Below are 28000 nucleotides of genomic sequence, written 5' to 3' on the forward strand. Positions count from 1 at the left end.
CTGAATTTATTAAGAATATCTTTATTTATCTTTTCCTAGACCATGGCATGTCCGCCAGTGGAAATGGAAAGTTTATAGATTTTATGTCCCAGTCGCTGTCAGATTTAGTGATTTAAGCCAGCTGGTTCTCCAAATAACCTGCCATTATGTAAATTCTCCCTAGTCTTGCATACCTTGCAAAATGCAAATCTGCTCTGAACTGTGTTATTGGCATTTTTTTAAAGGCGAGCTGTTTCAGCATCACAATGAGGAAGTCTGTGAAAAAGTTTAACAAGTCACTTCATTAACCATGCTAGCTAACAGAGAGTCATTTTCTGGGGCCAAAAATATTTGCATTCAAAATGACAAAGTTATATTATGATAAACAACACAAGATAAACATAACTACTACTTATCTAAACCTCCTGAAATAAACATGAAAATGGTTTGAAATCCCATACCTTTTAAAGACGTAATGATTCTCTCATTTGTGATAACATTCCACATTAACTTGTATATAATTAACCGACTATATACAATCATAAAATGGCCACGGTACAACTCCTAAGTTGCAGCAAGTTACTTAAATATCAATTTTTTGGTGTACATGATACTGATTAGGCCAATGACTAGTTTCTCTTTCAGCTTCATGTATAATATGCTTTGTCTTTCAGTTTTATTGAACCCGTCATTCCAACATAAGACTTTATAATTACCTGACCATGTATATCAAGTACTGATTTAAGATACTCTTCAGGAACACCTGGTCTTGTCCTCATCTTGCTTTCAAAGACTCAAAAACTACCAGTTTTGTTTGTAGATATTTGCTTCATAGTAATCAATTCCGGATAATTAATATTGTGTTATGATGTACGCTGTAAAAGTGATTAGTCAAATGGCATGTACAATGCACAGGTTAATTTATGCACTACTAAATATAGTCTACTTGTTCAAAAAGTCCATATACAGACTTTTTAGCACTAAGTAGGGGTTTTAGCTAGCAGTATCTACTGAATATTCGAAAAAAAAATTTCAGTAGGTGACAGTATCTACTGAATATTCGAAAAAAAAATTTCAGTAGGTGACAAAAAAAATTTGGAACTGGAAGCACTTTGATTTGAACAGAAGCAATTACTGTTCTGAATCTGTGCTCTGAAAATCATAAAATTCCATCTCCAGTAAAACTCTACTTCAGCTGGCTGCTTGTATCCTACAAAATCAGATTTCTAGCTAACAACTTCAAAATTGATTTTTTTTATTTCAATCATCTTCACATTATCTCAGTTTAAAATCTGTCGTTAAAAGGACATAAACCCATCAGAAACATAGTTCATGAGGACGCTTTAGATCCTCTTATGTAAAATGAGCCAAAATCAAAATCAGGTTTAATTTACACCCTAATCATGGCCAATAGTGTGGTGAAGCACCTCCCGATAACAGGGCTAAGTATTCTCTTCACGTCCGTGTCCATAACGATACAGATCCTTATAACAAGTGTTTTAACACATTCTCAGGAGTAAAACCTGGAGTTTATTTAGTACAAACACTTGATACATCTCAAGCATGAAAGAATATAATATCTGCCGATGATTAACTTTTTATTTAAATTTCTGATGAAATATTCTGGTTAATACAACAGCTATAAGAATATTGCTGTTCATCTTATCACTTAGAGCACATGGAAGTCTCAGGAAGAATTTCTCCAATAATCATTTGATTTGAATTGGTTTGGATTAGATGGACTCAATCTCCATTATGGCTGAAGTACAAACAACCCCACTACCTCAGCTATGATAATAATGACAGAGGTGATGTGATTCATCAGGGTCAGTTTAAGGCTTGATGGATGATGCTGTCACCAGTCCACCTGTTTTAATATGTAGAATTTCCTGACCTAATCATGCCAGATGCATGTTTACAAGAGAACACAACATTGTCTCAGTTTTGCTCTCTAAAACATCTCATCTTCTCAAACTAGTTGCTTCAATGTTTAGTCCAACCAACATCCATCATTTAAACTGTTCATTCACCGAAAGTCTAGTCTCAGCTTTGTGTAAGATTCACAAGTGTAGTCTATCAGAAGAGGAATATTCATGCTTGCCTCTTTGTGATCGCACTAACACCTAGCTACTTTTGCACCCTTGAACCAGTTACAATATCATACTATCTCAATGAAGCAACTATCAGATCACCAACCAGTCACATTATAGTGCAATCTCAGTGAAACATGACTCAAACCAGTCACATCAACTCTCTCTGTGTCATTTTGGGCCACAGTGACCAAGTGGTTGAAGATGTGCAGACATATTACTACCACAAGCCCTCCATCTCTGGGTCATGAGTTTGAATCACTCGAACACACTGATCCCATTCTGTGGGGCAGCATATATGTGGTGATCAACTTTTTTTTATCTTTTTACCATATTTCATGTTTGGAGAGGAGAAATCTGAATATTGAGTATTTTCCTGAAGAGATAATCTTTGCCTTAGTAAGACGTTAATTGTATCCCAAGTCAGGAACAGACTAAACATGATATGTATTGTAATCACACGGAGACGACAGTAGAAGTACTGGAGATAGAGACAGACACACTATCCCTGACTTTCCTCAGTAGATAAGAGTGTAGGCTTCCCAGTGTAGAAGGACAGACATACTATTTCCACTAGAAATGTTTTATTGACATGAATGAAGCCCCACTCTTGTCAGTTCCAGTTTTACATTAGAGGTGGGGACACTAGTGTAAATGGACATTTCTAGTTTATCATACATTTACCATTCCTTCTCTCTTCTTTTTCTGTCTACATTTTTAGCTGCTCATTTTTTTTTTTTTTTTTGGCATTTTATTACCATACAGACAGTGTTTTTAAACGAATATCATGCCAACTGCAGCAATGAATAATGAAAACATGCCAATAGCATTTTTTAAAATATAAATATATTTTTTTTTTTTTTAAACTGAATTTCGACAAAGCAAAGCATGTAATACTGAAAATTAATTCATGTTGGCCTAAATTGTTACCAATGCATCACTTCCTCATCATCACAATGCGATAGCTAGTGTTCCTGCATCATCACCTTTCTGATAGCACTATCTCAAATACACAACTCCCAGTTCACGACTCTCAACATTTCAAAACCAACAAAAAAACACAAGTCTGATACAAGACTCGTGCAGTTGTCAGAGAAGGCCGTTTCACAGAGAAATAATGATAAGATTAGGTTCCAGCTGGGACCAGAAAGAGGGACCTTCCACAGCATATAGGTATACTTCAATTCCCTGTACCAAGTCATACAGCTAAAGCATATGCATGTATACATACAATCTTTGCACTGCAGACATTTTCACATAGCATGAAAAAAAATGACAATGTGATTAAAGAGTGCATCTCTTTCTTTTAAGGTCAAACACTGTCATTGTTCATTAAGCTACAAGAGACCAAAAAAGGATCTTTTATACCAACCATGCATTTAGATGAGCTAGTTTTCTTCTTTCTTTTACTGTTACTATTTAAGTTATTGAAGAAAGTATCAATAGTTAACAAAGTCTACCAAACTTGGAACATTATTATCAATGTTGGAATTTCCATATCAGTAATAAGAACCTATACATATCAATATTTGAATTTGAATAATGATGATCATGTCTAAAAGTGAAATCTACAGACATGAGAAAAGTCTTTAGATGGAGGAGGGTAAGTTATACCCATCACGTTCTGTATAGGTCGAGATAAGTATAACCCCTACAACCCTATAGCTATACCCATCACGTTCTGTATAGGTCGAGGTAAGTATAACCCCTACAGCCCTATAGCTATACCCATCACGTTCTGTATAGGTCGAGGTAAGTATAACCCCTACAGCCCTATAGCTATACCCATCACGTTCTGTATAGGTCGAGGTAAGTATAACCCCTACAGCCCTATAGCTATACCCATCACGTTCTGTATAGGTCGAGGTAAGTATAACCCCTACAACCCTAAAGCTATATATATACCCATCACGTTCTGTATAGGTCGAGATAAGTATAACCCCTACAGCCCTATAGCTATACCCATCACCTTCTGTATAGGTCGAGGTAAGTATAACCCCTACAACCCTATAGCTATACCCATTACGTTCTGTATAGGTCGAGGTAAGTATAACCCCTACAACCCTATAGCTATACCCATCACGTTCTGTATAGGTCGAGGTAAGTATAACCCCTACAACCCTATAGCTATACCCATCACGTTCTGTATAGGTCGAGGTAAGTATAACCCCTACAACCCTATAGCTATACCCATCACGTTCTGTATAGGTCGAGGTAAGTATAACCCCTACAACCCTATAGCTATACCCATCACGTTCTGTATAGGTCCAGGTAAGTATAACCCCTACAACCCTATACGTTCTATATAGGTATACCCAATCACGTTCTGTATAGGTCGAGGTAAGTATAACCCCTACAGCCCTATAGCTATACCCATCACGTTCTGTATAGGTCGAGGTAAGTATAACCCCTACAACCCTATAGCTATACCCATCACGTTCTGTATAGGTCGAGGTAAGTATAACCCCTACAACCCCTATACCCATCACGTTCTGTATAGGTCCAGGTAAGTATAACCCCTGCAACCCTAAAGCTATATATATACCCATCACGTTCTGTATAGGTCGAGGCAAGTATAACCCCTACAACCCTATAGCTATATATATACCCATCACGTTCTGTATAGGTCCAGGTAAGTATAACCCCTACAACCCTATAGCTATATATATACCCATCACGTTCTGTATAGGTCGAGGTAAGTATAACCCCTACAACCCTATAGCTATACCCATCACGTTCTGTATAGGTCGAGGTAAGTATAACCCCTACAACCCTATAGCTATACCCATCACGTTCTGTATAGGTCGAGGTAAGTATAACCCCTACAACCCTATAGCTATATATATACCCATCACGTTCTGTATAGGTCGAGGTAAGTATAACCCCTACAGCCCTATAGCTATATATATACCCATCACGTTCTGTATAGGTCGAGGTAAGTATAACCCCTACAGCCCTATAGCTATATATATACCCATCACGTTCTGTATAGGTCGAGGTAAGTATAACCCCTACAGCCCTATAGCTATACCCATCACGTTCTGTATAGGTCGAGGTAAGTATAACCCCTACAACCCTATAGCTATATATATACCCATCACGTTCTGTATAGGTCGAGGTAAGTATAACCCCTACAACCCTATAGCTATATATATACCCATCACGTTCTGTATAGGTCGAGGTAAGTATAACCCCTACAACCCTATAGCTATATATATATACCCACCCATCACGTTCTGTATAGGTCGAGGTAAGCTATAACCCCTACAACCTCCTATAGCTATACCCATCACGTTCTGTATAGGTCGAGGTAAGTATAACCCCTACAACCCTATAGCTATATATATACCCATCACGTTCTGTATAGGTCGAGGTAAGTATAACCCCTACAGCCCTATAGCTATACCCATCACGTTCTGTATAGGTCGAGGTAAGTATAACCCCTACAGCCCTATAGCTATACCCATCACGTTCTGTATAGGTCGAGGTAAGTATAACCCCTACAACCCTATAGCTATACCCATCACGTTCTGTATAGGTCGATAGTATAACCTACACCTTAGCTATATACCCATCACGTTCTGTATAGGTCGTATAACCCTACAACCCATAGGTAAGTATAACCCCTACAACCCTATAGCTATATATATACCCATCACGTTCTGTATAGGTCGAGGTAAGTATAACCCCTACAACCCTATAGCTATACCCATCACGTTCTGTATAGGTCGAGGTAAGTATAACCCCTACAACCCTATAGCTCTATATATACCCATCACGTTCTGTATAGGTCAAGGTAAGTATAACCCCTACAACCCTATAGCTATATATATACCCATCACGTTCTGTATAGGTCAAGGTAAGTATAACCCCACAGCCCTATAGCTATATATATATACCCATCAAGTTCTGTATAGGTCGAGGTAAGTATAACCCCTACAGCCCTAAATCTATACCCATCACCTTCTGTAAACGCTCTGCTAATAAAAAACAGTTTTTGCTAAATTGAATGCAATACAGCTTAGTGTGGTTATTTTCTATTAATACACACGGTTGTCTGTGTGAGTCATCTTGGTCTATAAACAACACTACCCCGTTTTACTACACAACATAAGATAACTATCTTACGATTTTTAGCAGGTGAAAGAGACATCATTGTTACTATAAATAGCCCTGTTATTTACTACAAGACAGTCAAACTGGTCTAGGCAGTTTTTACAGCTACATAATAGGTGAAAGGTCAATCCTAAAACGCTTACAATCGATTTCCATCATTAACTTTACTGAATAAATTTTCATTAAGCAGATCCGCTTTTGTCCTCGGTATCTAGTAATGGACATAGCTGCCTTTAGCTCGTCTTTCTGAATGCTACATATCATTTTCACTACTACTCCAATTCAAAGTAAGGAACTGCAACAAACTTCATACACAGGTTGGATAATCAAATGCTCATGGATGTGTACTGCTGCATCCCCTCCACTATCACCATCACCATGCGGATCCACCACTACCACCATCACCATGCCCTAGTTACCTAAGTCATCTAAGGACCCCCCAATTAAGGAGGTGGTGGAAAGCCAGAATACCTGGAGAAAAATCACAGATCTGCAATCACTTTTTTATTGATCTGGCAAATCACAGACTTGCAATTTACTCTATTATTGATATGGCAGCTGCACCACATGGGTTTCAAACTTGCATCCCAGAGGGCTTGCCAGAACATCTTGACCACTCCGCCACCATGTTTATCTATAGTTACAATACCCTTGTGTTACCTGGCTATAACGATAGTGAGAACAGTATCCCCTTTCTCTGTAATACCTGTAGCTGACCACCCACAACACAGTGGACCTAAGTAGTTCACACTTACACTGATCAGGATTTAGACCCCAATTACACCCCTTTTATGCCCTCTTTGGTCAGTAAGTGAAGTATTAATGACAGACCTATAAGATTCTCCTCAATCAAAATTTTACAGACACTTAAACACAGTGTGTAGTACAAGTATAACATGACAACTACTTATCAATCCATCTACAAGAAAACACCCTAAGTTGTATGAGATAGATAGATGACCTTTGACCCGTTCTCAGCACAGGCTGAGTTATGTTTGAAACATGTTTAATGGTCTGACCTCTGACCTCAGTCGTTAGGATGATGTGTGGCATGTGCCCAGAAAGTCATAAACTATTGTGTGAAATATGATCCTTGTAAGTAATGCTCCTCTTTACTGACAGACCTGTGTATTCCTCAGGGAGAGTTCAGACCAGAGTTCCTTACTCATTACCTCCCCTTGATTATAAATGACAACACAGGGTGGAGCTGTCTCTATCAGTAATTGGGATCCACAGGGGGTCTGCTTTCACTTTCTTTTTTTACTGGTCCTAATTTAGTTTGGATGTCATCTCAAAGTTGACCAAAAGTGAAGCTCAAAATTAGCAAGCACACCACTGCTATAAGCAGCTGGCTATCTGTGTTAATAGCATGATACGGCTGCTCATTGTACAGATGTCGGCTGCTCATTGTACAGATGTCGACTGCTCATTGTACAGATGTCGGCTGCTCATTGTACAGATGTCGGCTGCTCATTGTACAGATGTCGACTGCTCATTGTACAGATGTCGGCTGCTCATTGTACAGATGTCGGCTGCTCATTGTACAGATGTCGGCTGCTCATTGTACAGATGTCGACTGCTCATTGTACAGATGTCGACTGCTAATTGTACAGATGTCAGCTGCTCATTGTACAGATGTCGGCTGCTCATTGTACAGATGTCGGCTGCTCATTGTACAGATGTCGGCTGTCGGTACAGATGTCGACTGCTCATTGTACAGATGTCGACTGCTCATTGTACAGATGTCGGCTGCTCATTGCACAGACATTGTACAGATCGACTGCTCATTGTACAGATGTCGACTGCTCATTGTACAGATGTCGGCTGCTCATTGTACAGATGTCGGCTGCTCATTGTACAGATGTCGACTGCTCATGTAAGATGTGCTGTCATGTACAGATGTCGGCTGCTCATTGCACAGATGTCGGCTGCTCATTGTACAGATGTCGGCTGCTCATTGTACAGATGTCGGCTGCTCATTGTACAGATGTCGGCTGCTCATTGTACAGATGTCGGCTGCTCATTGTACAGATGTCGGCTGCTCATTGTACAGATGTCGGCTGCTCATTGTACAGATGTCGGCTGCTCATTGTACAGATGTCGGTGCTCATTGTACAGATGTCGGCTGCTCATTGTACAGATGTCGGCTGCTCATTGTACAGATGTCGACTGCTCATTGTACAGATGTCGGCTGCTCATTGTACAGATGTCGGCTGCTCATTGTACAGATGTCAGCTGCTCATTGTACAGATGTCGGCTGCTCATTGTACAGATGTCGGCTGCTCATTGTACAGATGTCGGCTGCTCATTGTACAGATGTCGGCTGCTCATTGTACAGATGTCGACTGCTCATTGTACAGATGTCGGCTGCTCATTGTACAGATGTCGGCTGCTCATTGTACAGATGTCGGCTGCTCATTGTACAGATGTCGGCTGCTCATTGTACAGATGTCGGCTGCTCATTGTACAGATGTCGGCTGCTCATTGTACAGATGTCGGCTGCTCATTGTACAGATGTCAGCTGCTCATTGTACAGATGTCGGAAAACTATGCATACACAAAGATCACTTCCTAAGTACAGAAAGTCACATGGTTAACACAAATCATATCAGATTCAGCACTCAATTTCACTTGTTTTTCATGTGTAAGCAGATTAAGAGTTTCATTTTCTAGCAGTGTACCAGTATTCAAACTCACAGCATCCAAAAATTATCTCTTTAAAAAAGCTTTTGAAAAATGAGGCGTGCCACAAGATTAATCAAAATGAAAAAAAATGAGTCACATGTACATATATTTTATTCAATTATATAATTAGAGTTCTAAAATTGCTGGTCCATCTAGAACAGAGAAGACTGCAGTATAAACCTGGCCTCAACACAGCTGAACCAATCTATCGGTAAATTCTACAGAAAGCTTCATCACATTGCTTCATCTAAATTAATTTATCAAAATAAGTTGTTAATTTCAGATCAAATAGCATCAAATTAAATAAAATTTTAACATATTAAAATTAACTGAATTGGATTCTTAACACAAACTTAATCTAAAAAACAACTTTGCTAATGTAAATGCATGCATCATTAGATGAAAAAATCTGATAACTCAAGTTTTTCAATCCAAGACATTAAACACTAAATAATCTTGAACAGTGCTTTATTACCAAAGGTACCTCCTCTATTCATTAAATACAAACACTCACTATTTCACACGATGGGGGGGGGGGGGGGAACTGAAGCTTAAAATACTAGTTCTTGCTAACCTTATGTGGTTATATTACAATTATTGCCTATAACATAAGGACTACCTATATTTCAGTGGTTTTCATTTAAAGATGCTCCACTGCCGACAGCGCAGAAATGATATTCATCATTTGAACAATAATTAATTGGTGTTTAATCGTGTGTATATATGTCTACTTAGCACAAAAAATAATATAATTAATTTTTGCAATTAAATATTTTTCATATTTTTAACTTTAAGTAAAACTAGAAGCTCAAACTTTTCAAAGGTGATAATGGTGTAAAGTAACTGAAGAAAGATACTAAATCGTCTGATCCTATTTTTGATAGTGAAAAAATACCATTTGTCCGCGGAGGTCCCGTGGAGCAACCTTAGGTTCCTTCCGCGGAGGTCCCGTGGAGCAACCTTAGGTTCCTTATATTACAATATTACCTAAATTGGTTCATTATTAAAACTTTTATTTATCTTCCCTTAAGATTGCAATATCACCCAAGGTTCTGTAAATTGCTTCATTATTAGAACTTTTATCTAATTATATAAGTCAACAGTTTCTTAAGAAAATGGATTTAAAGGGCACATCGCAACTCTGTCAAAACCAAAAAACTCCAAACCTATTCTACACACTACTGAAGGGCTATATCTTACTAAGATCCACATTACCCTTTGTTTTCACCTTTTACTGACATTCTTATCACCTGACCAACAATACTGACTGATTGACGATTTACGATTGTGTCAGTGTGCTCGTTAACCACACAGGTGAGACATTCGGACAGGTACATGATAAAACGGACCCTTGAGGCTCAGACATAGAAATAACGGAAAATCTAACCAACACAAAAAGATATATACAACAGTGAGATGAGTCTTCACTCTATTGATGCCACATGACCATTGCAAACAGTGAATAAATACTAATTTTAGCGGTAGTCTGGTAGGCCTAGTATAATGACTAAACAAGACCATATCGTTAATCAGTGATTTAATGACAAAATCAGCCAGATCTATTGTATGTACAACAAATCCTATACAGTCTGTCGACTCAGAATTGAATTAAATAGATAGCTATCTACAAACACAAACACCGATATCTAGTAATAACAGCTCAGGGATATGTTAACGTTTACACCAAACCAAAAACTCGCATCCTATCTAAAGATTGAAAGATTACTTTGTGTATTAGTGCTTTACACAAGGTTTTTTTTATATATGTGTATATTGTAAATTTTCTTTCAAAAGTTTCTGACAAGAACAAAATTAAAATCTTGTAATAGTGACAAAAATCATGTTGGAAGATTGCATCATTAATCTTATAATGGAATGTTCACTTCCCATCATAACACTGAAAATAATCCATTTGTTTTCAATGTAATAGCTATAGAACTTCCATTATAGGCCTTGTATTGCTATCCAAGCAATATATTCTGAATTTTTATAATTATATATATTATAGAATTATCTTTTAGGTAGAACTGATTGTGAAGTTATGTGTTTTCAAGTTTAATGTCATATAATTTTTTGCAAAACCAACTTAATCAACCTTCAAGAAAATATAGGCATCAAGGCATCTCTGGATTGAGTACAGATCAGCATAAATTAAAGTACAGATGATGGTGTCATATTCAGAATCTGAGCATCAAGGCCAAGGGCAGTTTAGGTTGCTAACACTCCTCTACCAACTCCTGTTTGTTACACTCCTAGGTGATCAGTTTCTACTCCCGTTATTAACATCCTACCAGGGAAATAGGATTTGGAGTGTAAATAAACCTTTATCTCTATAGATGCATTTCTATCAAGGCTTTATATTAAAATTTAGACCACTTTATAAGTGATACGACAGAACCATGCACTTTAATGTGATTGCCGTCAACACATTGCATCCTCATAAACCGTCACTGATCCACAGAATTCAACACCAAAACACTTTTATGTGATTCGGTCTGTCTGCGTGAGGACATTGTTTCTGAATGCAAATCAATAGGACTTCATGGACTAGTTAAGTAGATATTCACTTATAAGAAACATTTCACACCATTTAGTTTGATTATCAGGTTTTGGGGGTGATTCGTTTTGTTTCTGCTAACTATATGTATTACAAAATGAAATATGGTAGTCATAATTTGAAAAAATAAAATCTGATAAAAATCAAGCACACTTATGGAACGAAAGCCATAAAGTGTTTTAAACAAAACAAATCTGTTTTTATCACTTTAACCTCATGAATGCCACTGGGGGGAAAAACGAACAGTCATCATAATATTAATGAATGGTTGGTACAGTGCTCTAGATCTGTAAAATGTCATGCAATGTTTATTCATCATATTTCTATTCTCTCGACATTTACATTGATCCACCTATGTATTATTTCATTGCATTAACCATACACATTTTTAATAACATGAAAGCTGCACATAAAAGATAGGCTGAACATGTAAATGTTCAGGAGTGAATAGATAATTTGAAACTTTGGTGGCTTGTATTATATATGATATCTGGAGCTACATGCTATTACACTGCCTATATCAATCTATAGATAGGGGAAGTCCTAATTTAATTTCACACCCATTAATAATGTATAGGTCTGGTCCGGTAGACTGACAGTGGTGCCACTATAGGATAGTGACTAGATCTCCATTACAATCTTCAGCATATAATGGTCATAATCTCTGATGGACACGCCAAGGAGTGGGGGGGATAGGAATGGAAGTCAGACAAGTTCAGACTCTAAAATTAACCATCATGATGGAGACAGTACCATACACTGTACTACCAATGTAATTACATGCTCTGTAGCCTGATTGTATATATATATCAGATAGCACCTACCAATTTATGCACAGGTGTAATAACCAGCTGATTAGCATAATCAACTAATTAACAAGTTGTCTATGCACCATCAGTGGTTTACATTAGCATTGCCCTTAACTTTTTCAACAATATATCAATTAACACTTCTAATTTAAAGTAAATTCTTCAAAAGCTGTTGAGCTAGAGCTTCAGAACATATGCAATTTTACTTCCACATGTATAACCTTAGGACTTGACGAAATCTAAGGAAAGATTTCAGAAAATATCAATGCAATGCATTAACACCTGTGTGTGTGAGATTGTACGCAGAGTTACTACAACTGTACCTGATATCACAACTGCACTTTACTGAACAGTTCACCAGGTACACCATCTTCTCTCCTAGCTAAATGACACAATCTTTTACAACCAAGACAGGTGTTTTAATTCATACATCTAGACAAGATATAGCATTCTCTATAATATTACAGTAACTTGTAAAACAGAATGTCACAGTGAGTCCCGACCAACATATCTAGCTGGTATAGCCAGGTTTACGGATTAAACAAGTTTTAATTACTATAAATTAAGAAGGATATCTGTAAGTATTGTTAGATATATGGACCTTAATATACAAACAAAGCAAATTGAATAATTTTACAATGTACATGTTCAGACTCCATATCCCACACACATGTATACATGTACATGCATAAAGCACATATGTGCGAATTAAAAACCCTACTTAATTTGAACCTCAAATATCTTTTTATTTAAAATATTTTTACATCAATTAAATATTTATTAGTTTTTCAGGTGAATCACAATAACACTGATGAGTCATTCTATTCTAACACACACCAATTACTATACCAGGTATTCTGTAGTGCTGTAATGGAGCATTTCAGTAATTAATGCATGCACGCCATGGAATACAATACTATTTTAATTTATTACACAAACAAATATAAAAATAGTTAGGTTTTCATATGGACTGGAGCTTTATGGAAGATCTAGCTACCTCATTCTCAATTGAATACCAGCACTTTCAATATTAGTCAAATTAACCCTATAGTAATGCTGATTTTTTTTATCTTTAATATTTAACTCTCCGTTCTTCCAGAAAGAGGATTGACAAATCTGCTGAAATTTTGTATACTAGACTGAGTGGCACATGTAATTAATGGTAAGGTAGAAGAGGTTAACCAATCAAATTTCAGTGTTTTTTTTGTCTGTCTGCAGGCTAGGATATCATCATGTTTCTATGACCCCAAGACATGAGGGAGACCACATCTCTCCTCCCGTCCCCCCTCCCCTCCCCAGTATTATCTCTGGCATTGTTTTCTCCTCAGTCATAGAAAAGGCCCAACAGGGGTAACCTAAATGTTAATGTCACAATTCCTGAAACCATCAGACTGACTCCAGAGATTTGAACCAGGGATCTTGTACAACTAGTCTAACAACTCATGATCACTGCTCATAAGCTACAGAAGAATTCCCTTAGATTTTTTTAAAAAGAGTGATATACATATATCTAAGTAATTGTTTGTATTGAGGTTGTTACATGTGTGTGGAATTCGATCGATGGCGATAAATGTTTTATATCTATTAGATATCAAAAATGTATCCCCCTGCAGGTGCCCCAGGGACATGAACATCACTGCCCTATGAACCACACTAGCATGATTCTTCGCTGTTAAACAGATAAACAATTCCCATCCCTTGATGATGCATGTGCATTATCAGGGTCATGTGGTCACACATGCATGATGATAGTTAATGCAAGAGCATGTGACTGACTTCCCTGAAACAAAGGACCCTCGGACAATGCATACACATCACGAATAAATCACTTTGATGCAGGATATGTTTCATATCAGATAAATTCCTACTATCATGTATGGCATTATATGCCACCATAATCAACCTGAATAGAGAAATCTGATACAGACTATACTAAACTGTGTCACCCATGAAGATAGCAAAAGAAATTCCAATATCTGTCTTTTGTCAGCAAGTGTCAAATCTATCAGGTTTAATCAAGATATGAGGGGAGAGGTTTAGACCTTGTCTGGGCCATCAGACATGCCTCACCCAATGTCACATTATCACAATTGATGGGAAGTTAACATTTCGCTTTATTTTTAGATCTAATTTTACAGCATTCTTCAAAAAGATTTCTATTGTTTCATGTGTCTGAAATGCCAGCTCTAACATGGTTACTATTTCAATATGATGTTTGAGATGCATGCAGCATAATTAAAAGGATTTTTTTTTAACTTTTTTTTTTCTAAGACAGTATGTGATATAAGTACTTTTAAGTCTGCAGTCATAAGTGCAACCAGCTGTAGAGTCTGAAATATATGACTGATCAGACAAGTTGAAAATTGGCACTTGTTGGTCTGGAGGTGACAACCAGACTCTGGGACCTCTGGCGGTCTCTATAGAGTGACTCTATTAGAGTCTATAAATCCAATCAACCAACTAATTCCCCAACCTGACTCTAGATTGAGGAGATGGCAGCCAGCCCCTGACAACCAGTCCAACCACACAGCAATAACTAAAAATTGCCATTAGAGATGACATTGGTGATCACCTCACCAGGTCCCTGATCCTGAGTCTTGGTCTGGAGTGAACTCCCCCTCAGGGGTAGAATTTAACTTTTTAAGCCACTATCCATTTTTGGCAAGTTGGTAAAATTTCAACTCGCCAAATCAGAAACTTGCTTGCCACTTTGAATTTTGTATTGAAATCAACCAATTCATTGATAACTATTTTATTTATTTATTGTATATAACAATAAATGTTTTACGTTTTAGTGTCGCTATATAAGTGTAGTTTGACAACTTTTTATTTTCAGAATGACAATTATTTAGCATTTTGTGCAAATAAAAAAAATATTAAAAAACTTATATATGATTAAAGTGTTTTTGTCTAAACTTAACTGCAAATAACAGCAGGATTTATACTTGTCCTTTTTCATCTTGTGCATGCATTGCAATTTTGTTATGTCAGCCATTTTAGCAAACTACTTAAAACATTCGGAAGAAAGATTTTTCACGGAACACCTCTAAACTTTTCCATACCAAATCAATGTCGCTGTTTTTGAGACGCTTGAAAGTATACAGTATTTCAAAGTGTCGACAAGACGCTGCATTTGGAATGTTGTGCTTTCGATTCACGATTCATTTAGGCTATAGTTTGGCACACAATTTAGGACAGGTGTATTGATTGGAAAATTTAGTAACTATACATATGTATTTGAAATGACGAACGATGCACCCGCTCGCCAAAAAATGCAAGTACAATATTTTTCCACTCGTCATTTCAAAAACTAACTCGCATTTGGCGAGTGTGCGAGTGTTAATTTCGAACCCTGCCCCCTGTATACCGATTGCAGACTCTACAATTACTGTTTTCAGTATATCCAATTAAGCTTTTTAGTCATTTTTGTCGACAACTTTACCAAACTGAAGGTTCCATTTTACACTCATTTTTAATAGAGTCTTCATCCCTCCAATGCTTATTATGTCATAACACAGGATCCAACAACCTGACTTTATAACTTGAATGAGGACTGAGGAGGGAGTTTTAATTGTCATCCACAAATGAAACCGAAGTAAGTTAGAATGTATGTCTGTCCTATAGAACCTGATCTACCCTTTAGTGTGTAGTTGTACTATATGATCAATAATGGATGGATTTCGAGATACAGCCTCCACTGGTAGTACAGAAGCTTAAGGTGAACCTAACACAGAGAGGTGTGTTAGATCTTTATATAAACACTTACACTGCAGACGCTGCAGTCCAGCCAAACCAGCCCAGTATCAACCTATAGTGGAGTATTGGTTTTGCCAAAAAGAGCAGAAATCAATTCCTGAACCTTTAGCTTGAGGTTGGTCGTTATTGGTAGGAGAGAGCCTATATAAATGTGTATTGATTTCAATTTTGGTAATTTAGCTGTAGGTGGAAGCTGGAGATTGGCTCTCACTGACACAGTTATTGGCTCATTGCATGCTGTTTGACGATTCTTTAATCAACTACTAGCTCAAATGTTTGTTACTTTACAGCAGGTTATATTGATTAAAAGTCATTTCCCTGTATCAGCTTAAATTCATGGAAAACATTAACATGCGTGTTTGCACCTCAAGAGACAATAAAATCAATAGAATCTAGTTCAAGGTCGAAAGTAGTACTACTACTAGTTTCATTTTTAGATGAATGCATCATGAATAACTGAATTTTCTAGTGGTAAAGAGATTAATGCTGCTACATTTCTTTGTAAAACATAAATAGTTTTATAAACAACATTTAAAAACTTGGACTTCATTATTAAAAGATGGTCTAAATTATATATCAACTCTTCATTCTTAATAAGTGGTCAAGCGATTGCAAAAGCCTTTCAAAAAAGTTTCTATTGTAATTGTAACATCTATATCTATATAAAGTTTGTAATATATACATATGTACCTTAAACCTTAATACCATTATTTAGTATATATGGCTTTTTTTCTACATTCAAGAAGCAAAAATACTGCTGTATAAAATTCAGAATTATATGAATGGAAAACAGGAAGCAAGACTGATATTTGCTGTATTCCTATACATGCATCTGCTGTATATGTGTGGTACATACAAGTAGCACAGATGCTAATTCCAAGCTCTATTGCTGTGATAGTACTGTTTTATCTACACTAACTAGTATGCATGCATACGCGCTGCTACGTGTGATGTACAGTAGAGTTATGTATGAAGCCATCACAAGTGTCCGACCTGATACGCCTCAATAACAGAGCCATCCCCTACACCAGAGAGATCGAGCCACAACAGTCAGGCCCTGCAGCAGGCGATGCACACAAAGGAAACCAAGATAATGTAATTATAATGAGAACAACATCTTTCAGATCTTATCTTCTCCAGCTTATAATAAAATTTTATTAGCCACTTTGTAAAAAATTTAAGATGGGTGGAATTTTGTTTTAAACATGACACCATGAGAATCTCCTTACAGTGATGAATTTAGATAGGGTTTAAGTCTGTAGAAGATACATCATACTCATGTTGATAGGGTCAGCCATTACAAAAGATACACCATGTAGCTTATAATATCATATTTTATAACAAGAGATATTATATGATTAGATTATATACGCCATGCATATGTGTACAGCAGTCATCAACATATCAGATGGAGATGATCAAAATACAAGGTAACAATTTAAGTTAATTGTGTGTGCAAGATTAACTTGGCTCATGAATATAAACTTCACTCTAGATTAATTTTCTTTTGATGGACACTAATGATTATTAAATAATTCAAAAACAAACAAAAAATAAAGTGCCAACCTGAAAATAATATTAAATTAAAGGTAGATTTTGTAAGTTTGTTGTATAATTAATTGACCAAGCACATTAAGTTTATATATATACCAGTGGATGTACTTCAATCTCTCCTTGTCTGAAGTAAGTATATTTTCCTGTTCTCAAGTACCTCCACTGTATTGTAAAGACAAAAACCCACCCACCACCAATTGCTCCTTTTGATATATCTGGTCTGAGAGAAATAAGAAAAGATGTATCAAATCTGGAACTTACTGTATCTAAGCTGCCTTTAGCAATTTATAACACATTGATCATTACACGTAAACATGTACAGTATACGTAAGATGATGAAAACCTACGTAAGATTGGAGAAAACTAAACAGACATGTGTTTGAAAGACTGCACTCTGCAGTATGTTAAACAATCAAGCTTTAAGTCTTATATAAATTTCTGAAGCAAAAGATGGATCAAATTTTTGTTTCGTTTGAAAGACAAAGCAAGCAAATTCTTGCTTTCAGGTAAAAACTGTACATCAAATTTCTCTCCTACCCAATACCTTGCTGATGCCCATACCTACAAGATAATATATAACGCACAGAGTACAAGGGTGAATTGTGCCAAAAAGATAATTGTTTCATGTCTATAGTACTAATCTCTGTACCAACAAGACCAGCCTTATTGTCTAAGTTATTACATGGTCTCCAGTAGATGAAGCCCCATGAAGTGACATCCTTTTGTAAATCACTACCATCTTTGTTTAATTAAATACCTTCAATGATGATATGTTTTGCATTATCATATGAAAAGTTATGGAAAGGCCTGCATTTCTTATTAGGAGAAAATTCCACTGATTTATATTTATATTTTGAATGAAATTTGAAATATGGTAAATCATTGACATTGTATGTCATACAGTCAAATCTAGAATGAAGACTCATCAAGGCAGTCTCTATACAGAGGTGCATGGTCAGTCTGCAGGTCACTACTGGTTTTCCTAACTGATAAACTATGTTCAGTATGTTGTATTATTTGAGGATGCGACAGAAGAGGATTATAATTAGGGGATTTATCCTAATTTTTCCCAACAAATATTGATCAGTGAACTGATTAATGATGCAGATTCCACTTGTTTGCAATCCGTCAATCTGATATCAACACTGTTAACTGATCATTAGGCATGATTCACAACACAAGAATTCCCCTCACCATAAAACATGTACTGCCAAAGGGTTGGGAGACAAAAGGCCACTAATGGCCTTTTTCTGTAGTATTGGAGAGTATAGCCCCCCCCCCCCCCCAATGCAGTCTTTGTCTTCCAATGTAGTTAGTACAACAACATAATATATCTAAAGGTCAGTGTTTTCTTGTATTAAACCATGCAGTACTAAAAGATTTTTTTTGTTTTAAGTGACATTGATCATTTTTCAAAAATTATAATTATATGAAATCTAAGTTCCGCAAGGCACATATGTTACGCCACATGATCCTTTATTATTTTTTTATTAATTAAAGTCCTAATTTGAATTCAGAACCAATATATGTGAAAAAGTGTTTGAAAAAAAATTAAAAGTAAAAAATTGATGATTTTAGGAATGTTTTTTTCCAATTAAAACGTGTTTAATGAATTATTCAACAACAAGAGAATACTGCACAACCATCATGATAACAATTAATTTACAAAAAAAGATCACTTCAAATTTAAATCATATATACAAATACATGCTTGCACAGCATGTGTAAAAATATATATCACATCCTTCATAATTCACCACAGATTTGTCAATAATAATTGACTATTATACATGTACACACCGTCTTCAAATGAAAATTTTACTGTTTATTGATGTCGTAAAGAAATGTTGAAATCAAAGTTGTAAAGGAGCAAAAAATATAAAAAAGAGATCTTCTTAGGTGTCAGATATACAATAAAATAACTGTAGGTCAAAAGTTCACCTGGACATTTAACGAGTTGTATGTACAGATTGTGTACACCTGTACTACATTGAGGTTCAGAATGACCATCTAACACACAGCGTAGGGGAGGGGGAAGGGGCTGACACAACTAACATTATAACAATAACTCTGAAGTAGTCTGAATGAGATGACCACCCCTCTATTTCACCTGTAGAAATGAGCTTTGACTTCAAAGAAGTCACAGGTAGGGTTAACTAACAATAAAGTACATTTATGTGCTGGCATTTCCGTTACTGGTGACATGATAAATGACTGGTACTACTGTTGGTCACCTGACTGGACAATTGTCCAGTACTAGTGAGTCCCAACTACCACACCCACCTACAGGTAACAGTGATCAGACCCCCAGGTGACCCTAAACTGACCAAGGCTCTGATGATCAGCTATGTAAATCAATTTTACAGAAGTGTTACAGTATCAACAGTCATCATTTCATCATTATCACACCAACAAGAAGGAAATAAATTCATATGTAATAGAGCAACTGTTTCAAAGTAAATTATAATGACAAATCTTTGAAAATAATTACAAAAGAATTGCTTATATTTTATGTATACTACAAATGGCTAAGTTGACAAAGCTTAAATACTTCTGTGGCAGGTTCAGCCTGCACTCTGCAGGCTCCTTCTGTATGTAAAATAAATTGCAAGCTAACAATGTTAGTTTACTAGAGCAGTGTAAGCTTATGATTATAAGATATTACACCTGTGTAGTTTAGACTTGTGTTTACTAGCTAGAGCACAGTAGTAAAGCTAACAAGACTTGTGTTAATTTGGTCAGTCAGCCTCAGGCTCTTGTTTACTGCAGCTTCAGTCTACAGGTATATTACAGGTATTAGCTGGAATTATCACACAATTATAGGGGTGTCAGACAATAAAATGGTCAATTTATGTAACCAGTCACTGTAAACATGTAATCAGCTACAGGTCATTCCCAATGTGACTGCATGCTACACATGTATTTAAGCTGTACGGTAAGTGCACATGTCCATGTTGCATTTGATGTGTATATCTGGTCACTGTAGATGAGAATTATAATCAAGTTGAAAATTCCATAATTTTGCCAGATTTAAAGAAATTATAACACTATGTGTGTAACTGTATGTCTCAATTATTAAAACTAAGAATATATTCCTCAGTATAATTTCATTTAGAAAAATATCAGAACTTTAGCATATATCATCAGGTCACAAATAGTAACTAATGGTGTGTAGTTTTATTTCAACTGATCACAGGATTAGAGATCTTTTTCATTAAGGCAAAAAACATTTGAAAATATCAAAGTTCATTATTAAAATTACACTTAAGATAAAAGGAGTTTACACTCCTAAACTGACTCAGCTTTATATAAATTATATTATATTTGTGGTAAAATTATCTGTTTATCTTGAATGATTTGAAGCCTTTATGTGTCATCTATCTGTCTACAGAAATGGTATCTTTTTGTCTCTGCTGGAGCTTCCATCAGATGCATTCGAGCATTTTTCTTCTACAATTGTTGACTGCCATTTGCTGAACTTCATGAATATTTAATGAGTACAAATGAAGTCACGACATGGCAAGTGTTGCAGCAGAAAAACCATTAATTTGTGGAGTAATATTTTACAACTCCTCTCAACAACTGTCAATAAAAACCCATTCTGTTAATGGACTTTTTTTTTCTGTGACAACATCTTCAGGACAATGTATTACAACATTGTTAACAATGACCATTCATTGACAAATAGATTGAAATTACCGTATCATTTGACATGTAACTCCCATGTATGCTCATCAATATTAAATTAGTTGACATTGGTTCTACAGGACTATAGGCCTATATGGGGTCTTGCCAGCAGGAATGCAAATCTAGCTATCACTGAATCAACCCCAATATTCCCTGGGCCAGAAATGTAATTAAAAACTTTTGAGCTAAGAAAACAATAATGCTGTACCAATGAGGCTGAATATTTTATAATTCTCATTTGCATTATATACCATGCAACTATGTTCTCAGTAGATCTATACAAATCAGCACATGATATAGCAAATGAAATATAATTCAAGTACAGTGATAGAGAAACTGCTTCGCCTTCCATAACATTATCACGGGCATCAATCCAATCCTGGCAGACTGGTATCACAGTTGGCACATTGACTTTGTAGTGTATCGATGATCAGCAATATCATCATAACCTGGAGAGATATGTGTCAAGGTCACCCAACATTTCTCAAAATTCAGAATTTTGTTAGTTTCACCTGAATTAACTCTGATTCAATAAAATATTTTATTTTTTTCTACTGTTATTTTATTTCAAACTTCCGCCCCTTTACAGTCTATGGAGAGTATACTCTAGTGTCACTTGGCAAATCCAATCACTGTATAAACGAAAAATGCAGTTTTGAAAATCAATAAAAACATGAACCTACCTTGAAAATTGTTCGAGTTGGTGATGTGAAATTTCAGACCGATGACCCGATGCTGCATGTCTTCGTAGTCCAGTCGTCTCCCTTGTCTGATGTACACATTTCCACGGGTATCCACTTGGAATGTATCCGGAAGAGATGATTTTATCAAATTATACTGCTCCACCCCAGCTAATGGGGGCGGGGATGATGCTATACTGAACATAGCCTTACTGCTAGGCATACTCTCGGGAACCTCGTACGTTTTCTCAACGCGGTTAATAACAGTGGATCTCTTGGATAAACGACGGGACTGACCATGAAATGACACAAATTTTAAGGCTCTGGAAATCACTTTGATTTCAACACTGACCGGGTCACTGGAATGACCAACTGAATCGCGAGCTACAACAAAGATTACGTATTTCCCAGAATCCAGATAACCATTTCTTTTCAGGAACACTTTCCCACTGATAGGATCAATGATAAAGAGACCATTTTCATCTGAAATTTTATAGGAGATTGTTTCATCATCCAGATCAAAGGCACGGACTTGAATAACCTTTCTTCCTCCATAAATTGCTGATCCAAATTCTACAGAATATGAAGATTTTTCAAATTTTGGAATGTTGTCGTTTTCATCGAGAACAAATATTTTGACCACCGCTTGAGCTATTTGACCTTGGTTATTTTCAGCCTGTACAATAATCCTGTAATGGTCGTTTCCTTCCCTGTCCAATGGTTTTCGCGACATAAATTTGATTTCTTCTAATTGACTGTATATTTTATGTTTGAGATGGAAATTATTTGGACCAGTATTGTGGATGATGGAATATTTGATATGACCAAGTGATGATGAAGCATGGTTTCTGGACCAAATATGTCCCATTACTTTGACAGGCGAAAGAGAGGGTTGATTTTCTTTGATTGTACCAATGTATTGTTGTTGAGGAAATGTAAACAAATTTGTTGCATTGTCAACAAAGATGTGCAATATGTCTAGGATTGGTCCACTTGCTAATGCCTCCCTGATGTAGAAGGTAAATTTCTTTCCCAGTGAAGATGTCAGATCAGCCTTGGTCACCAAATGACCGTTGTCCATCGTGAAAAGTGACCTTGCTGTTTTGTCAAAACTTTCCAACACCGGTACCTTTCCAGACACCGATAGTTTTGTAATGACAGATGATAGAGGTGTTTCGAATGGCACATACAAATTTGTCTCTATTTTCTGATATTTTGTACCAACAGTGGAATGTATGAGACATGTCATAGTCATGAGAAACACAAGGTAAAACAAACCTGTATCTACTCCTTTCATCCTCACTGACGCCATGTTGCTTCACGGATCCAACTGAAAATCCGGGAAATGTTGTGTTAAATTTAGATATAAATAAATCCAACATATAACTATCACATTACAAATATGATCTTTAAATAACACACCCGGTTAACACACCGATGTACCACAGACATATCTACAAGCCTCATAAACACATCTCCTGCGAGACCGTTACATTTTGCGGCGAGCTCTCTCAAAATATCATCTGCATCGCAGCCACTCGGAACGCACTGCCTCCAGTCACAATATCAAAACATTCAGCTTAATCATTGATAATCTGGGTTTATACCATACATGTTTAAAACAAACCCATCGTCAAGTACTAGTTCCATTCGACTCACTCACTCTTTCGGAGTAATATCCTTTATCTGTGCATATTGCCTTTCCTAACCGAACCGTGTTCCGAACTCTCTCCCCTGTGTTTCCATTCGAACGACTCAGGTGTCGGAATTTGTCAAGTCCGGCTGCCGTTCTGTTTACCTCCCTCTATGAAGTCGGCAACTCAACAAACTGATGCACGCAGCATTATACGAGTTTCGATCGATAGTGTTTCTGAGCTTAGTCTATTTACATATTATTTATGTAAACCTGAGACAGAAATTTAGCTTTATACTGCTCTCTCTGTTTATGGAACGCCTAGTTTCTCTTTAGGAAATGAACGGGAGATGCTCGGAACGGCAGATGTATGCAAATAGTGTCTTGACCAATGATTGATGGAGAAGGTTATCCTTCATTTCTCAATGAACCGCGACACAATAGACTACTCTATCAAATACACCTGTGTCAGGCTGTGTGTGAGGTGTAAGGACAGATCAAAAGATAATACAGGATTATTCCACATGACTAACATACAATCGACTTTAAAACCGAGCCGATTGACTGTGGTATTGGTGTACACGTCCTAATATAGGTTTTCAATTGTTTTAGATGGGTTCCCCTATATTTCATAAGTTGAGCTTTGCGTTAGTGAAAAATAGTAAAGTAGTAATTAACTATTTATCAATAATTTTGTATTTATTATTTGTTTGAAATAGCTCTTGAGAAGGAGAGTCATGTATATATTTTAATTACCTATACTTAACATCATATATCACATAAAAGACCTTTGACTGCAAAAGAACGCAATGCAATCAGATGTTTTGGAACTCTTTTTTTTCAGTTTTAAAATAAGGAATTAACATATAGGACTAGTCAAGTCCCGTAGAGTAAACTACTAACTCTTTCAATCGGAAGTTTTATGACGATCCAAATAAAAGAATATTTTGCTATTCAGTGTGCATTTAACATTGATACTGACCGTAGGTTTGACTCCCCCCAAAATTTGAGAGACATAGATAATTTACTATTTAAATCTCTGACAATATATACTTGAAATTATGGACATAGTTATGGACTAGACTATATAGATTCCCGAAATGAAAAAGAACCAGTAGAAAATAATGCGAATTTACCAATTAGAAACTTTTTTATCTGCCAATAAAAACACACACCATTAGCTCTAGATATCAATGTAATTTCATAGGGCTCTCTTTGTCGTTATATCAGTGTCATAACCTGTCCGTTGTTATTATAGTTATCATTCTACCCAAAGAATTTATGGCACTGTTTTATGATGTAGACCGTATCGTTCGTTTGGAAACAACCTCCCTTTTACACCTCCCTCAGGATCCAGCGCCAAACCCCTGCATTAAGACATCGTCCATTTATAGGAATAATTAGAATTTGTTGGGGCACGAGAAAGGCAATACATTACATATTTTATGTGGATTGTAAATCATAAAATATTTCAGTAACGCAACATATATAACATCAATCAAGTATAAAAGAATAACAATCATATTAATAAAATGATGTGACAATGTGGAGTTTTAATTGTTCGGTGAGACGCTGACCTACTAGACCCCCTCTTCCCTCCACCGACCACTTGTCCCGACCATCCAGCCCTATATCGATCTAAATCTAACCCCACTAACCCCATAGTAATCGATCGACAGTTTAAAAAGCGGTCAGTTAAAAGTTTCTCGAGAGTCCAGACGCTTCAATGAAACGCATAAATCAATTTTCCAGACGAAAAAGTTTGAGACTGATTCCTTTAGTTTCATTAAAGCGATTTTCTGTGAACACAAAAGGCCGTGAAACCTTTGTCCAGCGCACGGAATCCGCGTGCTGGTCCTGGGGCCATAACTAGGCCCTACAGGGATTCAGCGTCGTAGATCATTGATTAACAGAAAAAACCCAATCTGTCATATGTCAACTGCAGTAATGTCGTAAGACGCCTTATAAGGACTAATGGATGGCACGGTGACCAGTCGCCTGGGTAACCACCGCAAGGATAGGATCATGGTCATGACAGCATCTTAATTCACATCTTTGTTTTACTTCAAAATTATTCATGCAAAAATTCAACTGTCCGCGATTCCTTTCATGTAGTAATTTTACATGAGCATTTAATATTGTACTTTACATGACTATATTTAAAAAAACATCTTTCAGACATATCATTGAGAGTTTACGTCCTTACTGGTATTTGCAAAAGATGAAAATCGGAGAAGAACCCACAGATACACCATGTAAATCGTGAAAAAACCTACCCCGTGTTGGAATTTTATTTTCACCTTGTTGGATCAGCAAAGTACGAGGAACTTCCTATAAGCACAGTTAGGTTATATAAATATTCAGACAAATTGAGCAATATTGATTCCTTGAAGTAAAGTTAATTTTGAAGTGTGCTTTTTTTCTATCAATATGCGTTCTTTATTCTAAATAGTTTTCCTGTTTAAAACCATACTACACGCATGACGTCATTGATTAACAACGCGGAAGAAATCAACACGGATACATACGGTCCTATCCGTTTTAGACCTTGTACAATAACAAAAAATTAGAAATAACTAGAGGTCGATGGTCTATCGGACCCAAAATGATATCCACAAACCCTACATGAAACATAGAAACAAGAGGCCAGTGGGCCTTAGCAGTCAGATGAAGGCAAGCATGGACAAACATAGTACATGTACTAGTTAATTAATACTTACATATGTTAGACATTTTTGTCCAAATCATTTGGGACAAGTTTGGGCTGAATGTCTGAAAGCAAAATGGATGCTTCAAGATGGCAAACATACCATGACAAATAATCTTTTTTCGAAGTAAAAAAAAATAACAACAATGTATTGGTTGTTTTACGACTTTCTAGCTCGATTGCACCATGACAGTGGAACTGCACAAAAGGGAGCTAGAATATGTGCTGAACAAGATCACGACCGTGATTTCGGACCGAACCGAAAAACAACGTTTGGTCAAGACAATCTCATTACCATTCAAGGCTAAGTTCAGCTCACACATGTTGATGGAAACGAAATTAATGTTAGCATGATTTCAGAATTTCGGGTCAGATGATGTAATAAATAAATTACTAATGGCTTTTGCGCCATGGTTTTATACAGTTTCAATAAGGTTTGAAATGGTTTGAATGCCCTTTTGTTTTGCGAAATTTGATTTGAACATAAAATAATAAAGAAAAATATTTTTAACTCATTTGAAATACTAAAGTGTTTTATATGTTTTAACCCAAGTCACAAGATGCACGCACCTGGCGACCGTTTATGAAATTATCCATACGACCAAAACTTCATTAAACACACTTGAAACCATCGATGATCAAGGAAAAGGAAACTACTGGGTTCAATCCGTGTGATGATGTGAAGGAGTTCATGTTATTATATTACTAGACACAATTAATTAGTCACTCAGTGTCGGACCGAAATTCCGGATACTTGTAACAACCAGGGATGTCGTCATATCGGATAGATAGGGAAAGTTCATTATAAGTACTAAATACCGGTTACAGTCGTATAGAATGTGTTTATCTTATTCATCTCATATTGGCCAACTCTGACCCGGAGTTGACGAAGGTTGGCACGCACGTACAAATGCACATATTGATATATATTCGTATTATATGATAATAACTTTCTTATTTTGTTACCTTCCTCAAACAATACTCGTTTTGATTATTTAAGATATAGCAGTAAAACACTAAGTGAAGATCTTAGGACAAATTATGTTACCAGTCTGTGGAGATCAAGTCAACACATCGTCACGATCATGTACATTTGTATGGTCTCGTTATTTGTATTAGATCACTACAAATACCCAGAGAGTCTGAACAATATCTAATAAAACGCATTTATTCATGAACGTCAGCAAACATTTAACACGTTCTCAGGAAATTTGATATCTTTTTTTTCATATTTTGCAAAGATGCGATGGTATTGACAAATACATCAAACACAAGATTTAGGTTTTCATTTTTTCCTCCCTTAAAGCTCAGAAAAAATACGATACACACTGTTACGTGATTAAGCGTCTCCATGGTTACAAAGACTCACAGAGAACGAGACCAGTCAGCCGAAACAATAAGATGACAGATTGGTTTCTAATGACAACCGTAATGGATGCTAGGTTTGTTTCCATGCCGCGATTCTGATTACCTAAGGGACACGTCATTCTGAAGTAACAAATAATAAAAAGGAAGCATTAAAAGAAAAAGATAATTAGATATTTTTTTACTCAGAATAAATTTGTCAGCAGTCGGCTTTGGTATTCCAATGACATCTGTGGCTGGGAATGGCGGATCTAGAACATGGGTTTGTTTAGCATAGCAAGGAATGCCGACGACGATGATAAAACTCAAGCTTACATGTAGCGAGAACCGAGGAAACAGAACCATGTGTTCTAGAAACGTAAGCGTCTTCTATTAACGACGT

At 36.4% G+C, this 28000-nt stretch overlaps 1 protein-coding gene across 1 annotated transcript in view; it reads right to left on the bottom strand.

Moving 5' to 3' along the window:
- LOC138315964 (neural-cadherin-like) overlaps positions 1-23669 on the bottom strand; it is a 77068-nt gene extending 53399 nt beyond the window's left edge. Inside the window, exon 1 of the mRNA XM_069257389.1 lies at positions 21917-23669. Coding sequence (XP_069113490.1) covers positions 21917-23225 — 1309 coding nt within the window. The 5' untranslated portion in view covers positions 23226-23669. The remainder of the gene's footprint in view (positions 1-21916) is intronic.
- Between the last annotated feature and the right edge of the window lie 4331 nt (positions 23670-28000).

The sequence above is a fragment of the Argopecten irradians genome, chromosome 2 (assembly GCF_041381155.1).
Source record: "Argopecten irradians isolate NY chromosome 2, Ai_NY, whole genome shotgun sequence".
Lineage (NCBI taxonomy): Eukaryota > Metazoa > Mollusca > Bivalvia > Pectinida > Pectinidae > Argopecten > Argopecten irradians.